Source organism: Leopardus geoffroyi, chromosome D1 (genome assembly GCF_018350155.1).
Source record: "Leopardus geoffroyi isolate Oge1 chromosome D1, O.geoffroyi_Oge1_pat1.0, whole genome shotgun sequence".
NCBI classification, from domain to species: domain Eukaryota; kingdom Metazoa; phylum Chordata; class Mammalia; order Carnivora; family Felidae; genus Leopardus; species Leopardus geoffroyi.
This window is the reverse complement of record NC_059329.1, coordinates 109,908,706-109,936,104: the sequence shown is the minus strand read 5'-3', so window position 1 is coordinate 109,936,104 and position 27,399 is coordinate 109,908,706. Positions and strand designations below refer to the sequence as shown.

Below are 27,399 nucleotides of genomic sequence, written 5' to 3'. Positions count from 1 at the left end.
AAAGTTACTAAAAATGTTAAACATAGAGTTACCATATGACCCAGCAATTCTACTACTAGATATATAACCAAGAGATTTACAAACATGTCCATCCAAAAATGTTCACAGCATTATTTATAATCGCCCAAAAGTGCAAATAACATAAAGGTTCATCAACTGATGAATGGGTAGAAGAAATATGGCACATCCATACAAAAGGATATTACTCAACCATAAAAAGGAATGAAGTACCATCACATGTTACAACATGAATCTTGAAAACATTATGCTTAGTGAAAGAAGCCAGACTACCTATTTTGATTCCATTTACGTGAACCAGTATAGGAAAATCCATGGAGACAAAGTAGACTGGTGGTTGCCAGGAGATGGAAGGTGGGGGAATTGGGACTGACTACAAATAGGTACAGGGTTTTTTTCTGGCATGATGGAAATATTGTGGAATTTAGTGGTAACTGTTGCACAGCACAGTGATTATATTTAAAGCCACTAAATTGTACAACTTAAAATGGTAAATTTTATGGTGACTTATAACTCAATAAAAAATACTGTCATGTATTGTTCATTAAATAAAACTTCAACTTCTAAGTACATTCCAAGGAACACAGAATGGTAAAGATGACCCTAACGGTGTGAAAAAAGAAACCGTACGAAGAAAATTTCCATTTTTTTCTTCGAGAGAAAGCTTTTTTTTTTTTTTAATGTTTATTTGTGTGTGTGTGTGAGAGAGAGAGAGAGACAGACAGACAGACAGACAGCACTACTGGGGAAGGGGCAGAGAGAGAGGGAGACACAGAATCTGAAGCAGGCTCCAGGCTCTGAACTGTCAGCACAGAGCCCGATGCTGGGCTCAAACCCACAAACCATGAGATCATGACCTGAGCCAAAGTTGGACGCTTAACCAACTGACCCACCCACATGCCCCAAGAGAAATCTTATTTTCTTACTTCATTCTTCCCTGAAAAATCTCATGTAATAGGCAAAACTTTCTCTTATTCTGAAACTAATATCACCAAGGAAATTCACACTCAGATATAAAGCTCTCAGACCTAGGGGAATCTTGTATACCCTTCATTCATCATCAGATTCCCCCAAATGAGACAGCTCTATCTTCAGGATACACCTCCCTGGATTTAACACTGTGAGACATTTAATTCCCCTCCCTGCCTCGGGAAACAGTACCTTTCCTGAGAAAATTACCTCCTTGTCACTGCTCTTATTATGGGTTTATGTTTTCAGTCACTACAGACATCTGTGACACTAGCCCTGGAGAACTATCTTGTTTATCCTTTATGGCCCACTGTCCTATGTTCCAACACCCAAGCTATAAATCACTCCTGGCATGGCCTTTTCTTAAATATTTTCTACAAAACTCTAAATACATATTCTCTCATTTCTTCTACTTCTCCATAAACTATATAACAGCCATAGATGGTTTTATTCTATATTATTCAAGAGGTCAGCTATTCTACTTTATCAGTTTAAAAATGGAAACTGGGGAGGTGCCTGGGTGGCTCAGTCAGTTGAACAACTGACTCTTGGTTTCAGCTCAAGTCATGATCTCATGGTTCATGGATTTGAGCCCCGCGTCAGGCTCTGAGCTGACAGCACGGAGCCTGCTTGGGATTCTCTATCTCTTCCCCAACCCCCCCCCCCCCACTTCAAATATAAATAAATAAACAAACATTTAAAGAAATAAAAATAGAAACTGAGGGACTGGTCCAGAGGTAAAAGAATTTGACCCTTGTAATTTTTAGCTGAAGCCACTGGGTGCCACTCTTGTGCCACTATCAAGTTATTTATCACCAAGGGGATGTTATAAGAAGGAAATAGTAATGGTCTTAAGTGCAGAAGCACAAGTTTTACTCATGAGTGCCTCTGATCACTCATCTTCCCTGGGTTATATGGTATGGAACATTCCTATACCAGTCCTATATGGTAACAATGTTACTAGGCTTTGGAACCAGGAGACCTCAGTACAAAGCCTAGCCTTGCCACTTATTAACTATGTGATTCTGGGCAAATAAGGAAAGTTCTCTAACTAGTTTCTTCATTTATAAAATGGGAAAACTACAACATATGTTGTAGGATCTTTGTGGTATTAAAGTGGAAGTCTTGGCACAGATTAAGGATCCAATAAATGTTTCTTTCTTCTAAGACCTAGGACTACTAAGACCTTGAGTTCACTAGCCATCTGCCAAATTAATTGGACTATGAATGGCCCAGAGGCTATAAGCCATCACTATAACAACAGAAGGGGGCAAAAGAGGTCAGATTATTTCCTTTTGAGAGATCACTGGGATATCAGAGAGGCCCAAGCAAAACGTCTTCACAGGCTGAAACACTTCTAGATCCTATCCATATATCCTAGGTCCTATGATAATGATGTATGCCTTACCCTGAAATCTATGGTAAACTTCCTTATCCCTGGAAATCTGAAGATGTGGATGGCTGTAATGAGCGGAACAATGGCTCCCAAAAAAGTATGTCCAAGTCTTGAGCCCCAGAATGTGACCTTATTTTGATAAAAAGTCTTTTCAAATGTAATTAAGGATTTCAAGATAAGATCATCATGGATTTAAAGTGGGCCCTAATTCTAATGACAGGTGTCCTTATCAGAGAGACAGGGAAATTTGAGAGACATAACAGGCCATGTGAAGATGGAGGCTGAGACTGGAGTAATGTGGCTATAAACCAACGAACATCTGGAGCCACCAGAAACTGGAAGGGGAAAGGAAGGGATCTTTCTTAAAGCCTTTGGAGGGAGCACAGCTCTGCTAAAATCTTGATTTCAGACTTCTGGACTCCAGAACCGTGATAATACAATTTCTGTTGTTTTTTTTTTTTTTTTTTTTTTTTTAATTTTTTTTTTTTTTCAACGTTTATTTATTTTTGGGACAGAGAGAGACAGAGCATGAATGGGGGAGGGGCAGAGAGAGAGGGAGACACAGAATCGGAAGCAGGCTCCAGGCTCTGAGCCGTCAGCCCAGAGCCCGACGCGGGGCTCGAACTCACGGACCGCGAGATCGTGACCTGGCTGAAGTCGGACGCTTAACCGACTGCGCCACCCAGGCGCCCCAATTTCTGTTGTTTTTAAGTCATGAAGTTTGTGGAAATTTGTTTGCTCAAGTTGTGGGTAACAGCATTCCAAGTTGGAGGGACATCAGCAAGAGTATTTGCAGTGAACCAGCTGAAAGGAACAGCAAATGCATTCAAGGAATGAGGTTCCTAGAAGGTACATAAAGCAATGAAAAAAGGTGTGATGAAGGAAGCATTCACAGGGACTTCACTCCCATCCTCTAGCCTTTCTCGCTACAAAGCAGAAGAGGATAAGCAAATCTATGAGATGCTGTGATCCTTGGGTGTCTGGGCACCTAAACTTCTCCATACAATCAGGCAAACTAAAGTAGGAGAGGGAGAAAAGTAGTAGAAGTACAAAAGGATCTATTACTCTCTCAGAAATGTGTAATTTTTTTATAGCAACTGTATTGGAATATAACATTTACTTAAATAAGCTGCATATATATAATATGTACAATTAGATAAGCTTTGGCATATATATGTATTTGTGAAACCATCACCCCAATCAAGATAATGAACATATCCGTCCCCCTCAAAAGTTTCCTCTGAACTTCATAACCATTCCCTGAAACTCTTACACCTCCCATCTTCAAGCAATCATTGATCTGTAACTAAGGATTAGTTGGCATTTTGAAAAATTTCATGTAAGTGCAATCAAACAGTATGTACTCTTGTTTTTCAGGGCTTTTCCCCCCTTGGACACTACCACAACTGATCCAGTATTTTGAGGTTTCTCATTCAGCAGGGCTATTTAGAGATTCATCCACACTACTGTGTATTATCAACAGTTCATTCCTTTTATTGCCAAGTAGTATTCCATCGAATGGACACACCACAGTTTGTTTATCGATTTCCCTACTGACATTGGGTTGTTTCCAGTTTTGGGTTATTACAAATATGGCAGAAGTGCCATGAACATTAGTGTATAAATTTTTGTGTAGACATATGCTTTCATTTCTCTTGAATAAATACTTAGGAGTAGAATGGTTGGATCATATGATGTATACATTTAACTTTTTAAGCACTGCCAAACTATTCTCTAGAGTGGATGTACCACTTTAAAAAATTTTTTTAACGTTTTTATTTGTTATTGAGAGACAGAGAGAGACAGAGCGTGAGCAGGGGAGGGGCAGAGAGAGAGGGAGACACAGAATCCGAGGCAGGCTCCAGGCTCTGAGCTGTGAGCACAGAGCCCAACGCGGGGCTCGAACTCACAAACCGTGAGATCATGACCTGAGCCGAAGTCGGTCGCTCAACCGACTGAGCCACTCAGGCGCCCCAGTACCGCTTTTTATTCCTACAAATAGGGTGTAAGAGCTCCAGTTCTTCCACATCCTTGCCAATACCTGGTATGGTCAGTCTTTATTCCAAGCAGGTGTGAAATGGTGTCTCATTGTGGTTCTGACTTGCATTTCCCTAATGACCAATAATGTTAAGCATCTTTCTCATGTGTTTATTTGCTGTTTGTGTATCTTCTTTTGTGAAATGTATGTTCACATATTGTGCCCATTTTAAAAACTGGGTTGTTTTCTTATTCTTGAGTTTTGACAGTTTTAAAATAGTCTCAATAGTCTCAAGGTTTTCAACTGAAAATTAAATCTCTTTAATAGAGAACTACGAGGTATATAGTGCTATTTCTTCTTGAGTGAACTTTGGTAATTTCTTTCAAGGAATTTGTCCATTTAATCTAAGTTGTCAAATTTATTGAAGTAAACTTTGTTCATAATAGTCCCTGATAATCCTTTTAATATCTGATGTCACCTCTCTAATTTCTGGTAGTAGAAATTTGTGTCTTCTCTCCTATATCTTGATTAGTCTGGCTAAATGTTTATCAATTTTATTAATCTTTTCAATGAACCACCTTTAAATATCATTGATTTTTCTGTTTTTTTCTATTATACTGACTTCCACTTTGACTTTATTATTTAATTTCTTCTGTTTAATTTGCTCTTATTGTAGTCTAAGCTGAGATCACTGATTTAAGACTTTTTTCTTTTCTAACATAGGTATTTTTCCAAGTACTGCTTTAGTGATGTCTCAGGTTTGATAATTTGCATTTCCATTTAAGTTAAAATACTTTTCCAATTTCCCTTTTGATTTTGTGTTTGACCCATGGGTTATTTATAAGTGTGTCATTTAATTTCCAAATATTTGGAGTTTTCTAGATATCTTTTTTTTAAGGTTTATTTATCTATTTCTGAGCAAGAGAGGGAGGGAGGAGGGGCAGAGAGAGAGAGAGAGAGAGAGAGAGAAAGAGAGAGAGAGAGAGAGAGAGAATGAGAATATCCTAAGCAGGCTCTGCTCAACATGGGGCTCAAACCCATTAACTGTAAGATCATGACCTGAGCCAACATCAAGAGTCAGATGCTTAACCGAGCCACCCAGGTGCCCCTCTAGATATCTGTCATTGATTTTACTTTAATCCTATTGTAATCAAAAGCATACTTTGTATAACTTGAATCCTCTAAGTTTATTGAGATGTATTTAATGGCTCAAAATATGGCCTATCTTGTTAAATGTCCCTTTTGCACTTGAAAAGAATATTCTGCTGTGGTTGGGCAAAGTGTTTTATAAATATCAAGTCAAGTTAATTCATAGTGTTATTTAAGACTTTCATAGACTTACTGATTTTTTGTCTATTTGTTCTATCAATTATTGAGAGAAGTATGTTGAAATATCCAAATAAAATTGTAGATTTGTCTATTTCACCTTACAGTTCTATCAGTTTTGCTTCATTTATTTTAAAGTTCTCTCAAAAGTTTATCAAGTTTCATGAATGTTTGGGGCTATTATCTTCATTATGTTGTACTCACTGTATCGTATTCATCATTATGAAATGACTCTCTTTATCCCTAGTAATGTTCTTTGCTCTGAAATCTACTTTATAGTCTTTTTTTTCTTTTTGAGAGAGAGAGACAGAGACCATGTACACGTGCAGGGGAAGGGCAGAGGGGGAGGGACAGAGAATTTTAAGCAGGCTCCATGCTAAGTACAGAACCCAAAGCAGGGCTTGATCTCACGATGGTGAAATCATTACCTGAACTGAAATCAAGAGGTGGACACTTAACCAACTGAGCCACCCAGGCACCCGTTATAGCCTCTTCAGTGCTTTTTTACTTTTTTAAGATTTTATTTTCAAGTAATCTCTACACCCAACATGGGGCTCAAACTTACAACCCTCAGATCAAGAGTCATATGCTCTATCAACTGAGCTAGCCAGGTGCCCCTCTTCGGTGCTCTTACTAGTGTAAGCACAGTACATTTTTTCCCATACTTTTATACTTTTACTCTATTTCTGTCTTTATATTTAAAGTGGGATTCTTGTAGGCAGTATACAGTTGGCTCTTGCTTTATTAAATCTAACAATCTCTGCCTTTTAATGTAAATAGTTGTAAAGGCCACTTATATTTAATATAATTGATATGGCAGAGTTTAAATATATCATTTTGCTAGTTGTTGTCTATTTGTCTCATCTGTACTTTGTTCTTTTTCCTTCTTTTTCCTCTTTTTCTGCCCTCTTTTAAATATTTTTAAAAATATTAGAGAAGTTTTAAGTTCATAGCAAAACTGGGCAAAAGGTACATAGATTTCTCATATGCCCTCTGCCCCTACATATGTATAGCCTCTCCCATTATCAACATCCCCCATCAGAGCTGTACATTTGTTACAAGTGTTAAACCTACATTGACACATCGTTATCATCAAAGTCCATAGTTTACACTAGGGCTTACTCTTAGTGTTGTACATTCTATGGTTTTGGACAGATGTAAAATGAAATGTATCCACCATTACAGAAACATACAGAACAGTTTCCCTGCCCTAAAAATCCTCTGTGCTTTGCATATTCATTCCTCCCTTTTCATCTAACCTCTGGAAACCACTGATCTTTTTACTGTCTCCATAGTTTTGCCTTTTCAAGAACGTCATATACTTGGAATCATAGTTTGCAGCATTTTCATATTGACTTCTTTTATTTAAATATGTATTTAAGCTTCCTCCAGGTGTTTTCATGGCTTGATAGCTCATTTTTTTCTTAGTGCAAAATAATATCCCATTGTCTGGATGTGTCACAGTTTATTTATCCATTTACCTGCTTAAGAATATCTTGGTTGCTGGGGTGCCTGGGTGGCTCATTTGGTTGAGTGTCCGACTTCGGCTCAGGTCATGATCTCGCGGTCTGTGAGTTCGAGCCCCGCGTTGGGCTCTGTGCCGATGGCTCAGGGCCTGGAGCCTGTTTCAGATTCTGTGTCTCCCTCTCTCTCTGCCCCTCCCCCGTTCATGCTCTGTCTCTGTCTCAAAAATAAAAAAAACATTAAAAAAAAAAAAAAAAAAGAATATCTTGGATGCTTCCAAGTTTTGGCAATTAAGACATCCTTGCCAGTATTTGGTGTTGTCAATGTTCTGGATTTTGGCCATTCTAATACGTGTGTAGTAGTATCTCATTGTTTTAATTGGCATTTTCCTGATGATATATGATGTGGAGCATTTTTTCATGTGCTTATTTGCCATCTTATGTATTCTTTGGTGAGGTGTCTGTTAAAGTCTTTGGCTGCTTTATTTTTATTGTTGAATTTCAAGAGTTCTTTGCATATTTTGGGGGTTCCTGGGTGGCTCAGTCGGTTAAGCGTCTGACTCTCGATTTCAGCTCAGGTCACGACCTCATGATTCACGAGATTGAGCCCTGCGTCAGTGCTGGCAGCATAGAGCTTACTTGGGATTCTCTCTCTCCCTCTCTCTCTGCCCTTCCCCCATTTGTTCCCTCTCTCTCCCTCAAAATAAACTTAAAAAAAAAATAATTCTTTGTATTTTTTGGGTAATAGTCCTTTAACTAGTGTGTGTTTTACAATTATTTTCTCCCAGTCTGTGGCCTGTCTTCTCATTCTCTTGAGGGTTGAATATTTTTTATGACTCCATTGTATCTCCTTTTTTGGATCAATAGCTGTAAATCCTTATATTATTTTGATGGTTCTTTTCATCTTCAACTTACCAGTCTACCTTCACGTAATATTACACTATTCCACATACAGTATAAGTCTTTAAAACAGTATATTTCCATCTCTCTCCTCCAGGTTTTTGTGCTGTTATTGTTATACATTTTACTTCACCATAGGTTATAAACCTCACAACATATTATTGCTATTTTTGCTTTAAAAAGTTAATTATGTTTTATTTATTTATTTATTTATTTTTTTATACGTTTTTTTAAAACTTTTTTTTTTTCAACGTTTATTTATTTTTGGGACAGAGAGAGACAGAGCATGAACGGGGGAGGGGCAGAGAGAGAGGGAGACACAGAATCGGAAACAGACTCCAGGCTCTGAGCCATCAGCCCAGAGCCCGACGCGGGGCTCGAACTCATGGACCGCGAGATTGTGACCTGGCTGAAGTCGGATGCTTAACTGACTGAGTCACCCAGGCGCCCCAATGTTTTAAAGAGATTTAAGTAATAAGAAAAAAAAATTTTTTTTATATTTATCCATGTAGTTACCTAGATTCAGGTTTCCAGCTGGTTATCACTTTTTCTCTGCTTGAAGGATTTCTTTTACATTTCTCAACTGCTGATAATGAATTCTTTCAACTCTTGTATGTCAGAAAAAGTCCTTTTTTCATCTTTTTTGAAAGATATTTTTGTTGGGAGTGCCTGGGTGGCTCAGTCAGTTAAGCGTCCAACTCTTAATTTCAGCTCAGGTCATGATCTCACGGTTTGTGAGTTTGAGCCTGCTTGGGATTCTCTCTCTCCCTTTCTCTTTGCCCCTCCCTTGCTCATGTGTGCACGCACATGCTCTTTCTCACTCTCTCTCTCAAAAACAAATAAATGCATTTGGAGAAAAAAAGGTATCTTTGTTAGGTAAAGAATTCTAGGTTGAAGGTTTTTTCTTCAGTACTATCTATAAAGACATTGCTCCAGTTTCTTCTATCTTATACTTTTTCTGATGAGAAATTTTCTGTAATCCTTATCTTTGTTTCCTTGTACATAAGCTTTCCTCGCCCTTGTTTGCTTTTAAGATTTTCTCTTTACCATTGGTTTTAACCAATTTAATTTTGATGTGTCTTGGTGTAGTTTTCTTTGTTTCATGGGCTTGGGGTTTCTTAAGATTCTTAGATCTGTTGGTTTTATAGAATCCAAATTTGGAAAATTTTCAGCCACTATTCCTTCAAGTATATTTTCTGCCTGTTTCTTCTTCAGATTCCTCAATTACACACATAACAGGCTACCTGAAGTTGTCCCATAACTCACAGGTGCTCGATGCTCTATTACTATCATCATCATCATCATCATCATCAATATTATTTTACAACTGTGTTTCATTTCAGATAGTTTCTACTGCTATGTGTTTTTAAGTGTCAATGTTCCATTCATACTATTCAGTGTAATTTCCACCTCAGAGACATCATAGTTTTCATCTTTACAGTTCATTTGAGTCTTTTTTAATACCTTCCACATCTCTACTTAGTATGTTCAGTCTTTCCTCTAGCTTCCTGAACATACAGAATATAGTTATGATGATAACTCTTTTAATGTCTTTGTCTACTAATTTTATCCTCTGTGTCAGTTCTGGATCGGTTTTCATTAAATGATTGATCATTTGATGGAGTTTCCTCTTCATTGTGGGTTGTATATTCCTGCTTCTTAGCATGCCTGTTAATTCTGATTGGATGCAGGGCACTGTGAATATTACTTTGGTGGGTGCTGGATATTTTTAATACTCTTGTAAAAATTCTTGACCTTTGTTCTGTGATGCTATTGAATTACTTGACAACAACTTGATCCCTTTAGATCTTGCTTCTGCTTTTAAGCTTTGTTAGGCAGGACCAGAGGAGTGTTTATTAAGCAGAGGTGTAATTTTTCTCCATTCCCAAGGCAAGACTCTTCTTAGTATTCTACCTGATGCTCCATAAATTATAAAGCTTTCCTCTCTGGTTGATGGAAATATGCACTATCTCTAGCCCTGTGTAAGCTCTGCATATTGTCGCCTCTTATCCGTCTGGATGGTTCTTTACCTGCATAGTTTCTTCACAAGAATGAGCTGATTAGTACTATTCTGAATACTATTCTGAATACTGAATACTGCAGATTCCCAGAATTCTCTCTCTGTGCAACTCTCTCTTTTCTGGTACTCTGCCCTGAAAACTTTAGCTGTCTTGGCATCCCAGGACTCTCCACTTCATCTGTTCAACTTAGGGAGACTACTAGGCTTTGCCTGGATGTCTTCTCCCTGTTCAATGGCCTTTGTACTTTCTCTAGGCAGTATGCTAGGGTAATCATAGGGCTCACTTCATTTGTTTTCCATTTCTCAGGAATGATTATCCTATCCATTGATGCCCAGTGTCTTGAGAAACATTGTTATATATATCGTGTGTAGATTTTTGTTATTTCACACAGAAGAATAAATCTGGTTCCTATTACTCCATCTTGGCCAGAAGCCACTGTATAACATCACCCCTAATCTCCTTCATTTACTCATATTATACTTTAGCTCCAGAAAAGTCAATCCTACTGACTGGAGCCAAGAAGGCCAGAAAAGTGTGCTTTACTTGGAACACCACTAAAAATTACCTAGAATCTGGAGATATATAGAATTTCCTAAGTTTGATTTCTTTTCACTCATTAGAGGAGTCTGTCACAAAACAAGATGAAGCCTTCTGATCTCGAGGGTGGAGACACTAACTAATGCAATTCTATATCTCCAGCACCCAGAAAGGTGAATAGATAAAAGTATGGCTTTGATCACATCACCATTGTAAGAGTAAATATGTGCCAAGCACTTTATGTACATTATTTTATTCAAACCTCACAACAATAATTTTAGGTATGCGTCATTCCTGTTTTACTGATAAAACTAAGGCTTAGAAAGATTAAATAGCTTCCACAATATGACACAACTAGTTAGTGGCGGAAATAAAATCTGAGCAACATCTAACCATGCTCTTGACTTCTGTGTAATACTACGTTCTATTAAAGTTTTCCTAAACCACAGACTTCCTTGCTGAAAGGCCAACCTCAGAATGTGCAATCTAAAGTACTTGTACCTGGGGTGCCTGGGTGGCTCAGTCAGTTAAGTGTCTGACTTCAGCTCAGGTCATGATCTCGTGGTTTGTGACTTTGAGCCCAGAATTGGGTTCTGTGCTGACAGCTCAGAGCCTGGACCCTGCTTCAGATTCTATGTCTCCCTCGCTCTGTCCCTCCCCTGCTTGTGCTCTTTCTCTCAAAAATAAATAGACATTAAAAAAAATAAAAAATTTAGGGGCGCTTGGGTGGCTCAGTCGGTTAAGCATCTGACTTTGGCTCAGGTCATGGTCTCCCAGTTTGTGAGTTCAAGCCCCATGTCGGGATCTGTGCTGACAGCTCCGAGCCTGGAGCCTGCTTTAGGTTCTGTGTCTCCCTCTCTCTCTCTCTCTGCTCCTCTCCTACTCGTGTTCTGTCTCTCAAAAATAAATACATGTTAAAAAAATTTTTGTAATAAATAAAAAATTTAAAGTACTTGCACATACCCACCCTGTATTAGGGTTCACATATATCAATATGGAAGATTTCCACTAAAGTACTGATTATTTATACTTACCTGCTTCACCTCACATGAGCAGTGGGGAAGAAATCGGTGCTGGGTGATCTCATGAAATGATTTATGCAGTTTAGTCCCAAACTCTTGAGTGTCAGCTGCCTAAAATGGGCCAGAGAGAGAATATGCTGAATTCCAGGACTGGAAACCAAAAGGAAGGTACCTACATGATATAGGAAGAGGAGGAGACAAATTGGAAGGCAAACCATGTTTGTGTTAAGAGTTTCCTTAATTCCAGTGAACACAGAAAAAGTAGAGAGAAGGCCTGTGAAACTGGCATGAGACAAGTAGCTGTGGCTTCTGTGTCTTCCAATTTCTGTTACCTAAGCAAGATCTTTCAAACAAGGCCTTTGTTCTCTTATCTCTATAGGAGATACACATCCCAGAGATCCATCTGTTCATAAAAGGATTATGTAAATTGCTCTCCTCCAGAACAAGTTCCAAGACAGCATAGGTTCCACTGTATTCAAATAAGGCTGAAATAAGAAACTTTCCTCGGGTAAGTCTTTTAGGGAAGAAAGGAACAAGATGATAGTTAGCATCCATAAGCAATGGGTAATAACCTCTACTTTTTAGTATAGAATTGTAGGATATTAGAGTTAAAGGGGACAAGAGCAACCACCTAACACAACACACTAATTTTATAGACAAGAATATTGAAATCTAAAAAGGAGAAGTGATCCACTGAAGATCTCATAGCTAGTCAGTACAAAAGTTAGGACTGACTTTAGAATTGCCAACATAGTGTTCTTTTCATTACCCTGTGCTATCCACATGACCCAGATAGTTGAAGCTGTAAGATGCACTAGATTATAAAGGTGTTATACTCTTAGACCTAGTAACTCCATGTATAGAAATTTATTCTAAGAAATAATTCAAAAGAAGCAAGATATCACATAGAGGTATTAACTGAAATACTACTTATATTAGCAAAAAGAATACAAGCAACCTAAATGTCTATCATTAGGGGAATGGTTTATTAAATCAGATTAAATCAATGTAGTAGAATTGGGTAACTGATACAAATTTTAAGACAGCTGAAATGAGGAAATGTCAAATTATATATGAATATAGAATATGTTGGTTACAACTATACAATATAGCTTATATGAGATAATATGCAAAAATTGTAATTACACTGATAAATATTATTAGTTATTTTTTAATTTGAATACATTATTCTATTTTTTCAAGATAAAGTACAAAAAATAAAATAGACACAGAATGAATGTGTCACCCCACTGATAATACCAACTGGTCAGCACAGAATTCTAAAAGGAAGGAAACTAACATTTATCCAGAACCTACCATATGCTATATACTTAGCCCTCACGCTCATAACAACCCTGTGAGGTACTATTATTTTTTCCAATTTATAGATGAAGCTCAGAGAAGTTAAGTACAGGCCTGAGTCCACATAGCCAGTTCTGAATTGAACTCAGACCTCTAATTTCAACCGTTACACTATTCCATACTGCCAAATAAGGCTACTCAGTTATTTCCAATGTTTTCTGTAACCACGAGGTAACAAACATTCTTCAGTAAGGAACTTGGAATCACTGATCTAGTCTTAGCTCTAACTGTAGCTAGCTATGTGACCTAAAGGAAGTGGAAATTTTAAATAACTTATTTTCTCATTTATAAAATAGTACACTATCCATTCAACAAATGTTTTTTAAGACACCACAAGCCTGATACCATATAGGATCACAAGAGGCTAAAATGAAATGCTTCTAAAAGCTCTGTGCATATTACTAAGATAGGTGGTAGAATGTTGTTAAAAAAACCTGGCACTTTTAAGCGGCTCCAATCTACTAACTTGAAGGGCCTGGAAGCAGATCTTTCGGAAGCTACTGCTGGTGCTTCCAGTCACGATACTCATGATGGAATTCACAGCCACTGAGAGTGAGGCCTGCAATTTCTGATGATCCTAAGGAACATAACAAGTAAGGGGAGATGGCAGTTTAAAATAATCCCAAGCTGCTGGTTCAGAGAATCCCCAAGGAATCAAAGATTTCAGTAAGGGCAGGATTTCAACAATTCTTCCCCCCCCCCCCCAATCAACAATACTTACTGAGATCATGTCATATAAAGGACACTGAGGTACTGAAACAATATACTCCCCTTTTACAGAGATGACTTACTGACACAGACACATTCAGAAAAGATAACCAACCCATAAGACACTAGGCAATAAAACAGATGCACATAGTATTTAAAAACAAAAAGCTTTAAACTTTGCTCTTAGTGTGGTTGGTTTTTTCCCCTGAGAAGGGGGCCATATGAAGAAATATGTTACCACAAGTACACAGGATGGAGGAAATCAGAAAGTCAGATAAGAGAAAGTGATGTTATAAAGCATTGGGAAATGGGGGGAGAATATAAGATTTAGTGAAGCAATAGCTCCAGAAGTATGTGTGTGAAGGGAAGATAGTAAGGAACAGGTGTATTATCAGTCATTTTTCTCTATTATTTTGTCCCTATTTACTCAAATTCACCTACTAGTAGGTAAGACTAGTAGTAGAATTGTAGTATTATGGAAGTACTACTGCAAGATGGTTACAATGACATATCCTAAGTTAAAGCCTGAGTTCCTAGACTACACGCAGTGTAAGGATCAGCCAAGGTGACAAAAGAGGAAGAGGGCATTAAGCGAGGAAGGCTCTCCAGGTCTATCATATCCTCTAGTTTTTTTCCTTTTTTCTTTTTAAAGATTTCTTGGGGTGCCTGTGTGGCTCAGTTGGTTAAGTGTCCGACTTTGGCTCAGGTCATGATCTCACTGTTCGTGGCTTTGAGCCCACATTAGACTCTGAGCTGTCAGCACTGCTTCTGAGCTGGAGCCTGCTTCAGACACAAGCAGGGGAGGGGTAAAGAGAGAGTGGGAGAGAGAGACAGAGAGGATCTCTAGAGGGCTCTGCACTGACAGCATCAAGCCCGATGGGGGGCTGGAACTCATGAACTGCGAGATCATGACCCAAGCCAAAGTTGGACGCTCAACTAACTGAGCCACCTAGGTGCTCCTCTAGTTCTTTTTCTTAGAGAAGGTAGGAGAAAAGGAGTTATGAATTTCTTATTACCTTGGCAGCCTGGTGACACTGTTCCAAGGCCTGGTCCACAGTCACCTGGATGGAATCTTGCACCACACTGTGGCTCTCCGTGAGGATGGCACTGAGATGAACGGTGAGCAAAGTATGGGCTCCTAAGGGGAGTGAGAATGGCCACTTTAAGACTGATGTTCATGTGCTGTGAGTCAGGGTGGGCATGAGAAAGAGGCTCTTAGAAGAAGAGGCCACTTCTGCCTATCTACAAATAATTACTTTTTTAGTCCCCCACTGCCCCCCAAAAATCCCAGCAACTTACAAACCCACCCAGTTCCACTTACAAATGAAAGAAAGCTTCAAAAATTAATGTGAAGCTTGACATTATTTTTGAAGAAACAAGTGAGGGTTCCTATTTGGTTAATATTAGAAACAGAAATATATACCGCATCACTACAGACAATGATACTTGTGACTCTGAAAGAACAGGAGAATGAAGAAGAGGAAAGCCTCCTGGAAAGTTGTATCTACCCTACTCATCTCCTGTTTGAGCATCACTGCCGTGGTGAGCCACTGCTACTGTCAGGGTCTCAATCCTCTCAGATATGCTGTGGTATAGAAAAAGTACTTTATCTCTGATAAAGTAACCACAGGCACCACTGCACAGCAGAATAGCTAACAGGTAAGAGTGACAGGCAAAATATGTCATCCAGCAGTAGGCTCGCATTGATGACTCAGAGGCAACAGACACAGGAAGACAAATTCACTTCACACCTGAGGAAACCTTTCCTTTTCAGTGTTTTTCTACTCTACCCTGAAAAGTCTATTCAAAGGTACTATGGTGAAGCAGCCAACGGCTGGCTGGCTTTTCTCAGGGCTGCATTAAAAATGCAAACCAGAAAGTACATTTTCTACCACAAGGCACAAGGATGCCTTCCCAGAAAGGAATGTAGTATGTGATCTGCTCAAAAAGCGTCCAAAATTGGAGTTAGGAGAACATAGATTCTAGAGTGAATTCTACCACTAACTAATGGTGACCAAGTCACTTGACTGTTCTCACTTCAAAACTAAAATTGGCTTTATAACACCCGCTCTCACAGGCATGTTGTGCAGATAAACTAGGATAATATATATGAAGTGTTCTAAAATGTACATTGCAATATTCAAAGGGAAAATATTGCTATTGCTATGATGATATCATATGGATTATTGTTTTCTATAGTTTGATCCTAAGAATAGCCTCAAGAAATCAGTTAGACCCCTTTGAAAGCAGACATTTAATTAAAAAGCTACAAGTTTGTTCTCCTAAAACTGCTGATACCACCAGATGCCTTTAACGCTGTAGCAAAATAATGAGTTAATCATAGAAAAGTTACCATGACAAGGTGGGCAGGAGGCCAGTTAAGTGATTTTTTTTAAGACACATGGAAACAGACTGTAGTTCTGCACAATCTGTTTCCTAAAAGTAGCTCTACAGAAAGCTTTCAAGGATATGAAAAAGAATAAGGGAGAAAGAAGATAAAATTACTATATCTCTATCCATATATCTGTATCTACCTACCTTCACAGTACATCTTTTTTCAAAGGCTAGTCCTAAACCACCAGATATGTAAGGAAATTTAAAGAGATACTATGTTTACTAATGCAGTGATGAATTTCTATTTAATTCAGTATTGTCACTACCTGAGATGCTGCAGGCCTTCAGAGTCAAGATAAGCAGAGATGTATAAACTATCACAGTACTTACTACAAGAATGATAGAAAACACTGGTTTTAAGGAATCTGAGTTCTTCAGGTATGGGAGGATTCAGGAATAATAGGATTCAGAACATGGTATCAGACTTTACATCATCCTAGGGAAGACTGAATGTGGTACTCCCTCTAGAAGACCTCAAAAAAATCAGGGGGGCACCTGGGTGGCTCAGTCAGTTGAGCGTCTGATTTCAGCTCAGGTCATGATCTCGTGGTTTGTGAGTTCAAGCCCCACATCAAACTCACTGCTGTCAGCCCACCAGCACAGAGCCTGCTTCTGATCCTCTGTCCCCTTCTCTCTGCCCCTCCTCTGCTTGCACTCTCCCAAACACACACACACACACACACACACACACACACACACACACACACACACACGGAAAAAAAACAACAAAACAACCTCACTAGAAGATAGTAGATCTTAAGTCTTCAGAGGGTCTTGAGACTTGAAAGGGCCTTTTAGCCCCTAGTCTACCAATCTCATGTGAAATATATGAAAAGAGAGGATCAGATGATTTATGAGACTTGCTTCTGAAAAACCACTGAGGAATTTGGTGGCAGAAGTAAAGTTAGAACCTCTAGGGGCGCCTGGGTGATTCAGTTGGTTAAAGCATCCGACTCTTGATTTTGGCTCAGGTCATGATCTCACAGTTTGTGAGTTTGAACCCCACATCAGGCTCTGCGCTGACAGCATGGAGCCTGTTTGGGATTCTCTCTCTCCCTCTCTCTTTGCCCCTCCCCTGCTCACTCACTCTCTCAAAAACTAAATGAAGAACAACAACACCAGCTCTCTTAATTCTACCCGAAGTCCTTTCCCCTATACTAAGCTCTTCTCTTATCAGCCTCTGTCCATATGTGTGAGCCAGGTAACAACCCTACGCAACCTCATTCTGTCTTCACTGCTGGAAGCCTCATTAGTTTGGGTCTCTTCTATGCTCCCATTCCAGGGCCTTAATGAACAGAACACCAGGGGTATCAGACAAAAACAGCTCCTCAAATAAAGAGTTGCAAGGCAGAGCCCAGGAAGATAGTGCTTCTCTCCTCAACAATATATAGATAGTGGAGAAAGACAGGAGATGCATGGAGGGCAGGCAGCAGGAAGAATCCCACAACTGACAATAGTTTGTTCAAAAGATAGTTGGCACCAGTCAGCATGAGCTCTTCTGATCTGGGGATATAAATTGTGTCATTTCTCTCATGACTCAGTGGGAGCAGGGCCACACCAAACAAGCACTGGAATGGCTCAGAGTAGAGTCCCAAGAAAAAACACTGGCTCACAGAGAAAGAATACAGAAACATACTGGGAGCACCAAAAGGGAGGCTTATGAACCTTTCCCCACATATTTATAAGCTCCACTTCTTGCTACTTCCCTCAAAGTTTAGAAGGGCATTGAGAAACACGTAAATTTATCCCTCAGGGTTTATTGGATTAAAACACATAAGCTAACTCCTGCTCATATTCAGTGTTTTTCAAACTTTACTAAATTTAAAAATTACCTGAGAATATTTTTTTTTTAATTTTTTTTTTCAACGTTTATTTTATTTTTGGGACAGAGAGAGACAGAGCATGAACGGGGGAGGGGCAGAGAGAGAGGGAGACAAAGAATCGGAAACAGGCTCCAGGCTCTGAGCCATCAGCCCAGAGCCCGACACGGGTCTCGAACTCACGGACCGCGAGATTGTGACCTGGCTGAAGTCGGACGCTTAACCGACTGCGCCACCCAGGCGCCCCACCTGAGAATATTTTTAGGAATGCAGATTCTTGAGCCATTCCATATTTTTATATTATAACAAAACAATGAATTGATTCTTGGCTCAGGAAGAAACACATTTTCAAATACTCCGGGTGATTCTGATGCATGTTTCATGGACCACCAAACAGAAACTTTCTGATAACAGATTATCATCAATTTGTTAGAAACTAAAGGCTCCCCCTTGTATGCCTGAATGAGGACAATTTCTCCCTTCCCAGAGGTCTATGTGACAATGACATAAAGCTATTCATACCAATATGCTTCCCACACCTTATGTTGTAGTTGAGATACTGTGTCAAGGCCAAGCAAGGCCGGTAACATTTCTTGATTCCACCTGGAAAGGCAATAATGTGGTGGACAGTTCTCAGGCCTAAGCTTTAAAAACATACTGGTATCAGAGCACTGCCTCAGTCCAAGGAAATCATAATCCCTGGGGGTAAAGTTTGGGCATTTTTAGAAGCTCCCCAGGTAATATATCGTGGAGCTAAGGTTGAGAACCACTCATCTAAGGTAATAGCCTCTTTTTAAAGAGCATTATAGAAAGTATCTGCTGATTTCTGAACATTCTGGGAATGTCATCATTTAAGTGAGGTTTCATTTTAAGATACAGATCTTTTCTACACAGCATATAATTTGTTTAACCTATTTAAGATTTTTTATTAAAATTCATTATTCTACAGAAATATATGTAATTATATATGTAATTCAGATAAAGTCTCCCTTTCTTTACTCTCTTAACATTTAATCACACCCATACTGGCAGCCCCTATACCTACTCCAGAGTTCTGTTCGCTGGACCGGAAATCCGCTGTGGAAATCCACAAAGAGAAAAAGCAGCAGAGTCTGTCCCTGGGAGTCCATATTCTGAGATTGATCCCCCTCACTGGATTCCACCTGATAACTCACATCTGGAAGCACCAAATCTAGAGGACAAGATATTATACAGTATTCTAAGATAAGTAAGGCCCTCAGAATGCTAAGTGAATAAAGAACCTATACCTCAAACAAAGAATGATCTAAGATCTAAAATCAAACACTCCCTTTTCCTCCTGAACCTGTTTCTCTATCCACATGATGGAAGCAAATATAGTGACTCATAGAAGGAACATCAAAATAACAACTGAGTGTGCAAAATGTAAACCAAGCAGCACGCTGTAGAATTTATTGGGAAACACTAATACGATACATTTATTCATTCTTTATACAACTTTCTAAGGTAGGTATCACTAGTAAGAGTCAGACGTCAGAGTCAAACCCGAGTAATGATAACAATTAATTTGTATTAAGTGTTTACTACACGCTTTGTATTGTGTTAAATTCTTCACATGAACTATCTAAATATTTAGACTTCACAACAACACTAAGACATGGGACCTATTCTTACGCCATTTTACAGATAAGAAGTACAAATAGGTTAAATACATTGCCCACCATGAGACAGCAAGTGGTGGATCTGTTTTAGACTGACTCCAAAATCTGTGTTCTGAACCACATCACTATATTATATTTATACTCCCAAGTAATCTGATGCCCTACCGTCACTTTCTAGCACCTGGATCCTTTAAAACACAATCATGATAGTCCTAAATTCCATCCAGATCCATTCAGAGAAATACCTCCGTGTATTTCCACATCCTGGTTCTGTCCCTTAGAGTAATGATGGAGGAAGATGAGGAGATATTTTCTACATTATTCATCTCCAAAGTTAACTGAGCAAGTTCAGGCATCAAGAATCGGGAAAAAAAAAAACCAAACTAACAAAGCATGGAAATAAAAATGAAAGACAAAAGGAGATATGGAGAGCCCGAGAGATTCAAAAATTGTAATGGCATGACATCCCCCAGTTAAGATCAAGCATTCTTTCTTCACAAAACCATTCATCTCCAGAGACCCTGTCCAAGGACAGGCTTCTTTCATCCCACCCTCTGGAATAACTACCTATTCAAGAAAAAAAACCCTTACTCTGAAGCTTACTTCCTAGAGAAGACTCTGTCATTCCCCTAGAAATACTCTGTTCCAGGAGGCTCCAGTCTCCTCATGCCATCACAGCTCTAGAATACCTATTCCCCACTGGCTACCTTCCTCAGGATCCAGGTGACCAGACTACCTTCTAAATTTCAAAGAATTCTAGCTAATAACAGTCAAGTTCAACATTGTAAAGCTCCTAGATATCACCTCATGTTTGCATATTCCTACTTCCCAGTTTTATTTTTTGATCCAGTTATTAGGTGTCCAACTCAGTGTAATTCATCCAAAGTTAATGTGGTCAGGCTCTGCATAAATCTTACAGCTAGTTTCTTAGTTGATTACTATATAGTTTGTACTCCTGCCTTGCATTTATATGGTAATATTTTCTAAGTAATATTATGTGCATTTTCTCATTTCATTAGGAAACATTTCTCTTCCACAATAGTTCAAAGATGTTATTAATCTTTTACTATCCTTTCTAAAACAGATTAAGGTACAAGAGAAACCCTCTGAACAAGTCCTTACAAGATGAAGGCTCAATGACTACCTCAAGAGGACCAGGAAGAGAGGAGCCAGTAGAGGAAGTGAGAGAAAAACCAGCATTAACATGTAATGCCAAAACAGGCTCTAATGGAGCTTTGCCTGTTGACCTGTTGTTTGCTGCACTTCACGTGGATTCTCAGCCAGACCCCTAACAGCACCACCCAACCTAAGCCATCAGATCACTGGGTCCTATTTTTTATGTACACCTGCGATTTATATTTACTTGCATTTATATAATATTCTCCAGGTTTCTTTATCCCTGTGCAAAGAGAGGGAGATATACCTCTATCCAAACTGAGATCCAAATTGGGCACCAAACACAAGTGGTATTTCTTCCAGTCAATGAAGAAAGAGGTATCTTCGAAGACAGTAGTAGTTGGCTGCTTCTGACTTGGCAATATCAGAGGCAGGCCTGACGGTCCATATAGAAATATGTATAGTCGCTAAAGAAAACTGCCAAATTTTAGGGTTTTTTTTAAATGACAATATATTCATTTGCATAAAACAAACATAATACTGACCTGGTTCACACTCTCAGAAATAAACTATGGTGCTAGCTAATTATATATTAAGCCTTTCACATTGAATACAGGCCTCGTGAGGCACCACAGACAGATCCACTAGAATCCCTAGAAATTTATTCTGAGTTCACTAAGTGTGTGCTACAGGTATAGTATTGGACAATTAGTTTATTTCTTCATCTTGTTCATTCCATCATACGTTTGAGTGGTACTACAGGCTAAACACTGTACTAAGTTCAGAGGACACAAAGATTAATATTTAATTTTATTAAGATTTATTAATATTAATAATAAATAAATTTTATTAATAATTTATTAATATTTATTTATAATAAATAAAATTAATGTTAATTTATTAATATTTATTAATATTTAATACCTACCTTCAAGTTATCATATTTATAGTACCGGAGATACACATAAAAACCAGTAAACTGTAATACAGTGTGATACATGCTACAAATATATACAAAGATATATCTTTCAGTAAGTACTTGAGTATATTCAGATTAAGAAGGAAACTCCTTACCTTCTCTAACCCTATTCTCTAACCAAGACAAAGGGGACAGGCCCCTGAAATGGTTTCCTTCTCTTTTTTTTTAATGTTTATTTATTTTTGAGACAGAGAGTGAGCAGGGGAGGAGCAGAGAGAGAGGGAGACACAGAATGAGAAGCAGGCTCCAGGCTCTGTGCTGTCAGCACAGAGCCCGGCGTGGGGCTCAAACTCACAGACTGTGAGATCATGACCTGAACCGAAGTTGGACGCCTAACCTACTGAGACACCCAGGTTCCCCGGTTTTCTTCTCTTGATTTTACTCCCACTCTCACTCTTTTAAACCCAAGGTTTCTCCACCTAAGCACTATTGGCACTTTGGGCCAGATAATTCTTTGTTGTAGGGGCTGTCCTGTGCACTGTAGGATGTTTAGCAGTATCCCTGGCCTCTACCCACTAGATGCCAGTGGCACCCTCCCCCTGAGTCATGACAGTCAAAAATGTCTCCAGACATTCCCAAATGTCCTCTGAGGGCAAAATTACCCAGTTAAGAACTAATACTTAACACTTTTTGTTCCCTGAACCAAGGCTGAAGAAACCAGGAATATATTTTCCTTAATCTTTTTTGTTTTCATCCTCTTGTGAAAAGGGTAAACACGAGGCATTAAGTATGAAGATTAAAATCCTCACCCAGTAGGCACTGGGGCATTATGAAAAGTCACAGCAGAACAAAGTGAGACAGTGCCCATAAATGAAGTCTCTATCCCAAATCCAAGAAGACATTAAAACGGGAGCCAAGGCCAACACATCCACTGTTTAGAGCCAGGCTAGCTTTGAGGTGCTACAAACTCAGTGAGTGGAGTGTCCGAAGAGTCAAAGTGTGTGACTTTTGATGGGTTGTTTAAACTATTTACATTTAATATAAATACTGCTATGGTTGGGTTTTAAGTCTACAATCTTGTTATGTGTTTGGCATTTTCTCCTTACATTGTTTCCTTTTTTTTTTTTTTTTTTTTTTCTTTTTCCTCTTTTCTATTTTTGGATTCTACTTTGGACTGGTGTTTTTTATAATTCCATTTTATCACTTAAAAAAATTTTTTTAATGTTTATTTAATTTTGAAGGAGAGACAGAGTGTAACGGGGGAGAGGCAGACAGAGAGGGAGACACAGAATCTGAAGCAGGCTCCAGGCTCTGAGCAGTCAGCACAGAGCCTGACACGGGGCTTGAACCCAGGAGCCGTGAGACCATGACCTGAACCGAAGTCGGATGCTTAACTGAGCCACCCAGGCACCACCCACTTTTTTTGATTTATTAGTTATAATTCTTTGTTGAAGCAACTTAGGGATTGCTTTAGGCTTTACAGTATACAACTTTATCACGGTCTACCTTTTAAGTGATATTATAACAGTTGCACATACATATAGTATAAGAATCTGGGAATAATATACTTCCATTTCTCCTCTCTTGGCCTTTGTGCTATTCTCACACATTTTACTTCCACATATAATATACTCTGATGGCATTTTTTGCTTTCAAAAGTCAATTATCTTTTATTTATTAAAAACTTTTTTTAATGTTTATTTTGAGAGAGAGTATGTGTGCATGCATGTGCAAACGGGGAAGGGGCAGAGAGAGGGAGAGAATCCCAAGTAGGCTCTGTGCTATCAGCGCAGACAGAGCCTGCCGTGGGACTCCATGTCACAAATCATGAGATCGTGACCTGAGCCGATATCAAGAGTCAGATGCTTAACAGACCGGGCCACCCAGGCACCCCATAAAAAGTCAATTATCTTTTAAAGAGATTTTTTAAATGGGGAAAAAATCTTTTATATCTATCCAGATAGTTATGATTTCCAGGGCTCTTCTTTATTTGTGTAGACCCAGAATTCCATCTGATAGCATTTTTCTTCTGACTGAAGCATTTCCTTTCACATTTCTTATAATATAGATTGCTGGTGAAGTCTTTTGTATGTCTGATAAATTATTTTGCCTCCATTTTTGAAATATATTTTCTCCTGGTATAGAATCCAGATTAAGGGATTTTTTCCCCTTTATTATTTTAAAAATGTTGCTTCACTTTCTTGTAGCTTACAGTTCCCAATGAGAAATCTGCAGTAATTTGCATCTTTGTTCCTCAGTATGTAAACGTGTCTTTCTACCTCTAGTTGCTTTTAAGATTCTTTATCACTGATTTTAATCAATGATTATGGTGTATCTTGGTATGATTTGATTCATGTTTCTTATGTTTCAAGTTTGCTGATCTTGGCTCTGCAGGTTGATACTTTTCATCAAATTTGGAAATTTGGGGGGCATTATTTCCTCAAATATTTTATCTGCCCTCCCTCCCTGCAGGAATTGAATTACATGTCCCTGAATTAGGTCACCTGAAGTTATCCCACAGTTCACAGAAACTTTATTCACTTTAGTCCCTTGTTTCATTTTAGTTTCTATTGCTATGTATTCAAGTTCACTTATCTATTTCTCTGCAATGTGTAAATCTGTCACTAATCTCATCTAGTGTATCTTGACCCTAAAAATTTTAATTTCTATCTCTAGACGTTCAATTTAGGTTTTCACATCTTTTGTGTCTTCAGTTAATATGTTCAATTTTTTCCCTTTCACTTCCTGAATATATGGGATACAGTTATACCTTTTTTTTAAAGTTTATTTCTTTTTGAGAGAGAGAGATAGAGTGTGGGAGGGGCAGAGAGAGAGAGAAAATATCCCAAACAGGCTCCACACTGATAGTGCAGAGCCTGATGTGGCTTGAACTCACGAACTATGAGATCATGACCTGAGCTGAAACCAAGAGTCGGATGTTTAACTGACTGAGCCACCCAGGTACCCCCAGTTATACCTGTCTTAATGTCCTTGTTTACTAATCCTATTACCTATGCCATTTCTGGGCAGTTCTGATTTTTTTTCATTATGGGTCCTATTTTCCTGCTTGTTTGCATACCAAGTAATTTTTTATTGGATGCCCAGCATTGTGAAATTTACCTCACTGAATGCAGGATACTTTTGTATTCCTGTAAATATTCTTGTACTTTTTTTCTGGGACACTATAAAGTTACTTGGGAACAGTTTGAGCCTTTTGGGTCTTACTCTTAAGCTTTGTTAGGTGGGACCAGGGAAGCCTATAGGCTAAAGCTAACTTCTCCACTATATTCAAGCAAATCCTTCTTAGGACTCTACCTGATGCTTTATGTTTTCCATCCTGCCTGGCAGGAACAAAAACTATTTCCAGCTCTGTGTGCACTCCAGGGATTCTCCTCTATCCGGAGCTCTCTCTGTGTATTTTATCTCCTCTTTGGCACTCTTTTCTATAAGTTCTAGCTTCCCTGGACCTCCCTAACTCTGAACTTCGTCTTCTCAACTCAGATCCACCAGACTCTAGTTGGGTATACCCTCCTGGTGAACTTCTCTAGGTAGTACGGTGGTGCAATACAGGGTTTATTTGTTTCTCCTTTCTCTAGAACCACTGTCCTATACTCTCTGTTGTTTAATATAATTTTTTAAATTGTTCAAGGTAGGAGGATGGATCCAGTCCCTGTTATTTGTTCATGGCTGGAAGTGGAATTTCTGAAATTCTCTGACAGAATCTCATAGCCTTTGATAGTTTCTTTGCTTTCTGGCTCAACAAGATACCCATGCTCATCTTGTACATTTCTACTTTAGGCCTGGAATCAGCCATTCCTCCTTTTTAGTGAGCAATGACATTTAGAGAACACATTCTGGATACTAGGACTGCTCATTGCTCCTCAGTTTGTTTTTTGTTTTTAGCAGATAGAGCTAAAAAATATATAATTTCAAAAGTCAGAAAAGTTGGGCATACACACTGATATTTTCGATTCCACTTTAAGATTACTTTCAGGGGCACCTGGGTGGCTCAGTTGGTTAAGCATCTGACTCTTGGTTTTGGCTCAGGTCATGATCTCATGTTTCATGAGTTCAAGCCCTGCGCTGGCCTCTGCACTGACATCATGGAGACTGCTTGGGATTCTCTCTCTCTCTTTGCCTCTCCTCTGCTCATGCTCTCTCTCAAAATAAATAAATGAACATTTTTTTTTTAAATATTACTTTCAAAAATTTTTTTATTTCAAAATAAAAATATTCTGTTCCTTTGAATTTATACTCCCACATCTGCTATATTATGCTAAAAATTTTGGTTCTTAACAATTTAACATAATTACTTGTTTTATAACAAGTATGCATGCAAGAATTTCAGTATGGTAATACCAATGTTATTAACAAGAATCAAGACCACTAAATGAATTTCAAGAGCACTTTTCCGTTCATTTCATCCTTAGAGTATATACCAAGAATGTATGTCAAAACACTATGTTCTTAAAGTCAGTTGAATTAATTCTTCTTACTATATGAATTATGACCTTTATATGGGTAGGTTATCTTTTAAAAAAAATTTTTTTAATGTTTATTTGTTAGAGAGAGAGACAGACAAACAGAGTGTGAGCAGGGGAGGGGCAGAGAGAGAGGGAGACACAGAATCTGAAGCAGGCTCCAGGCTCTGAGCTGTCAGCACAGAGCCCGACACGGGGCTCGAGCTCACAAACCATGAGATCATGACCTGAGCCGAAGTCAGATGCTTAAAAGACTGAGCCACCCAGGCGCCCCAGTTATCTTTTTTTTTTTTTAAGTTTATTTATTTTGAGAAAGAGAGCACATGCGTGCACATGGGGGAGGGAGGGAGGGAGGGAGAGAGAGAGAGAGAGAGAGAGAGAGAATCCCAAGCAGGCTCTGCACTGTCAGTGCAGAGCCCAACGCTGGGCTCGAACTCATGAACTGCAAGATCATGACCTGAGGCAAAACCAAGAGTTGGATGCTTAACCAATGGAGCCACCCAGATGCCCCAACATTATCTTTTATCTTGAGAAATATTTTTACTGGGTATGGAATCCTAGGTTGGTAGTTTTTAAATTTCCAGACATTAACACTATTATACTACTACCTCATGTTGGTATAAGGAAGTCAGCTATCAATTTGTTTCTCTTTTGAAGAAAATCCATCTTCCTTAGCTGATTTTTTCCTTGTTTTTGATTTCCTAGAGGTGTGCATATCTTTTTGTTTATCCTGCTTGATTGCTGAGCTCTGAAACTGTTTTAGTTGCTTAGCCATTGATTCTTCAACGACTGTTTTTGCCCCATTTTCTCCCTTCTCCTTTGGGACATGAATTAAATGTACATTAAATGTTCTGTTTCCTCTCACTGTTAACCTCTCTTCTGTATTTTCTATCCTTTTGTCTTTCTTTGCTTTATTTTACTAGTTTTTGCTATCCTTATCTTTTACTTCACAAATTCACTTATGCTGTGTCTAATCTGTTAAATCTGCCTATTTAATTTCAATGTTGGTTATTGTATTTTTTGGTTCTACAGTTTCTGTTTGGTTGTTTTAAAAATTATGTCACATTTTATAGTTTTCAGTTCCCTGGCAAAATTTTTAAGCTTGGCCTTCAAGTTCATAAATATAATAAGCATAATTCTTTATTTTTAAAATCAATATCTGATGTTACCAATATCTGAAGTCCCAGTGGGTACTCCTGTTGCTTTTGTTTTTGCTAGCTCTTATTCATGTTGCCTTGTCCACTCTTTTACGTGTGGTTTGTGTGTGTGTGTGTGTGTGTCAGAGAGAGAGAGACAGAGATGGAGAGAGAGACAGAGAGAAATGTACAC

The 27,399-nt window shown here is 38.6% G+C and overlaps 1 protein-coding gene across 13 annotated transcripts in view; it reads right to left on the bottom strand.

Annotated features, from left to right (window-relative positions):
* The window catches only part of CD1H11orf80 (chromosome D1 C11orf80 homolog), a 111,791-nt gene that overhangs the window by 4,876 nt on the left and 79,516 nt on the right, over window positions 1-27,399 (bottom strand). For all 13 annotated transcript variants that reach the window (XM_045485982.1, XM_045485978.1, XM_045485981.1 and 10 more), the window contains 5 exons: window positions 20,978-21,128; window positions 18,960-19,106; window positions 14,717-14,838; window positions 13,459-13,569; window positions 11,643-11,741 (listed from right to left, as the gene is read on the bottom strand). In XM_045485982.1, coding sequence (XP_045341938.1) covers window positions 11,643-11,741; window positions 13,459-13,569; window positions 14,717-14,838; window positions 18,960-19,106; window positions 20,978-21,128 — 630 coding nt within the window. The remainder of the gene's footprint in view (window positions 1-11,642; window positions 11,742-13,458; window positions 13,570-14,716; window positions 14,839-18,959; window positions 19,107-20,977; window positions 21,129-27,399) is intronic.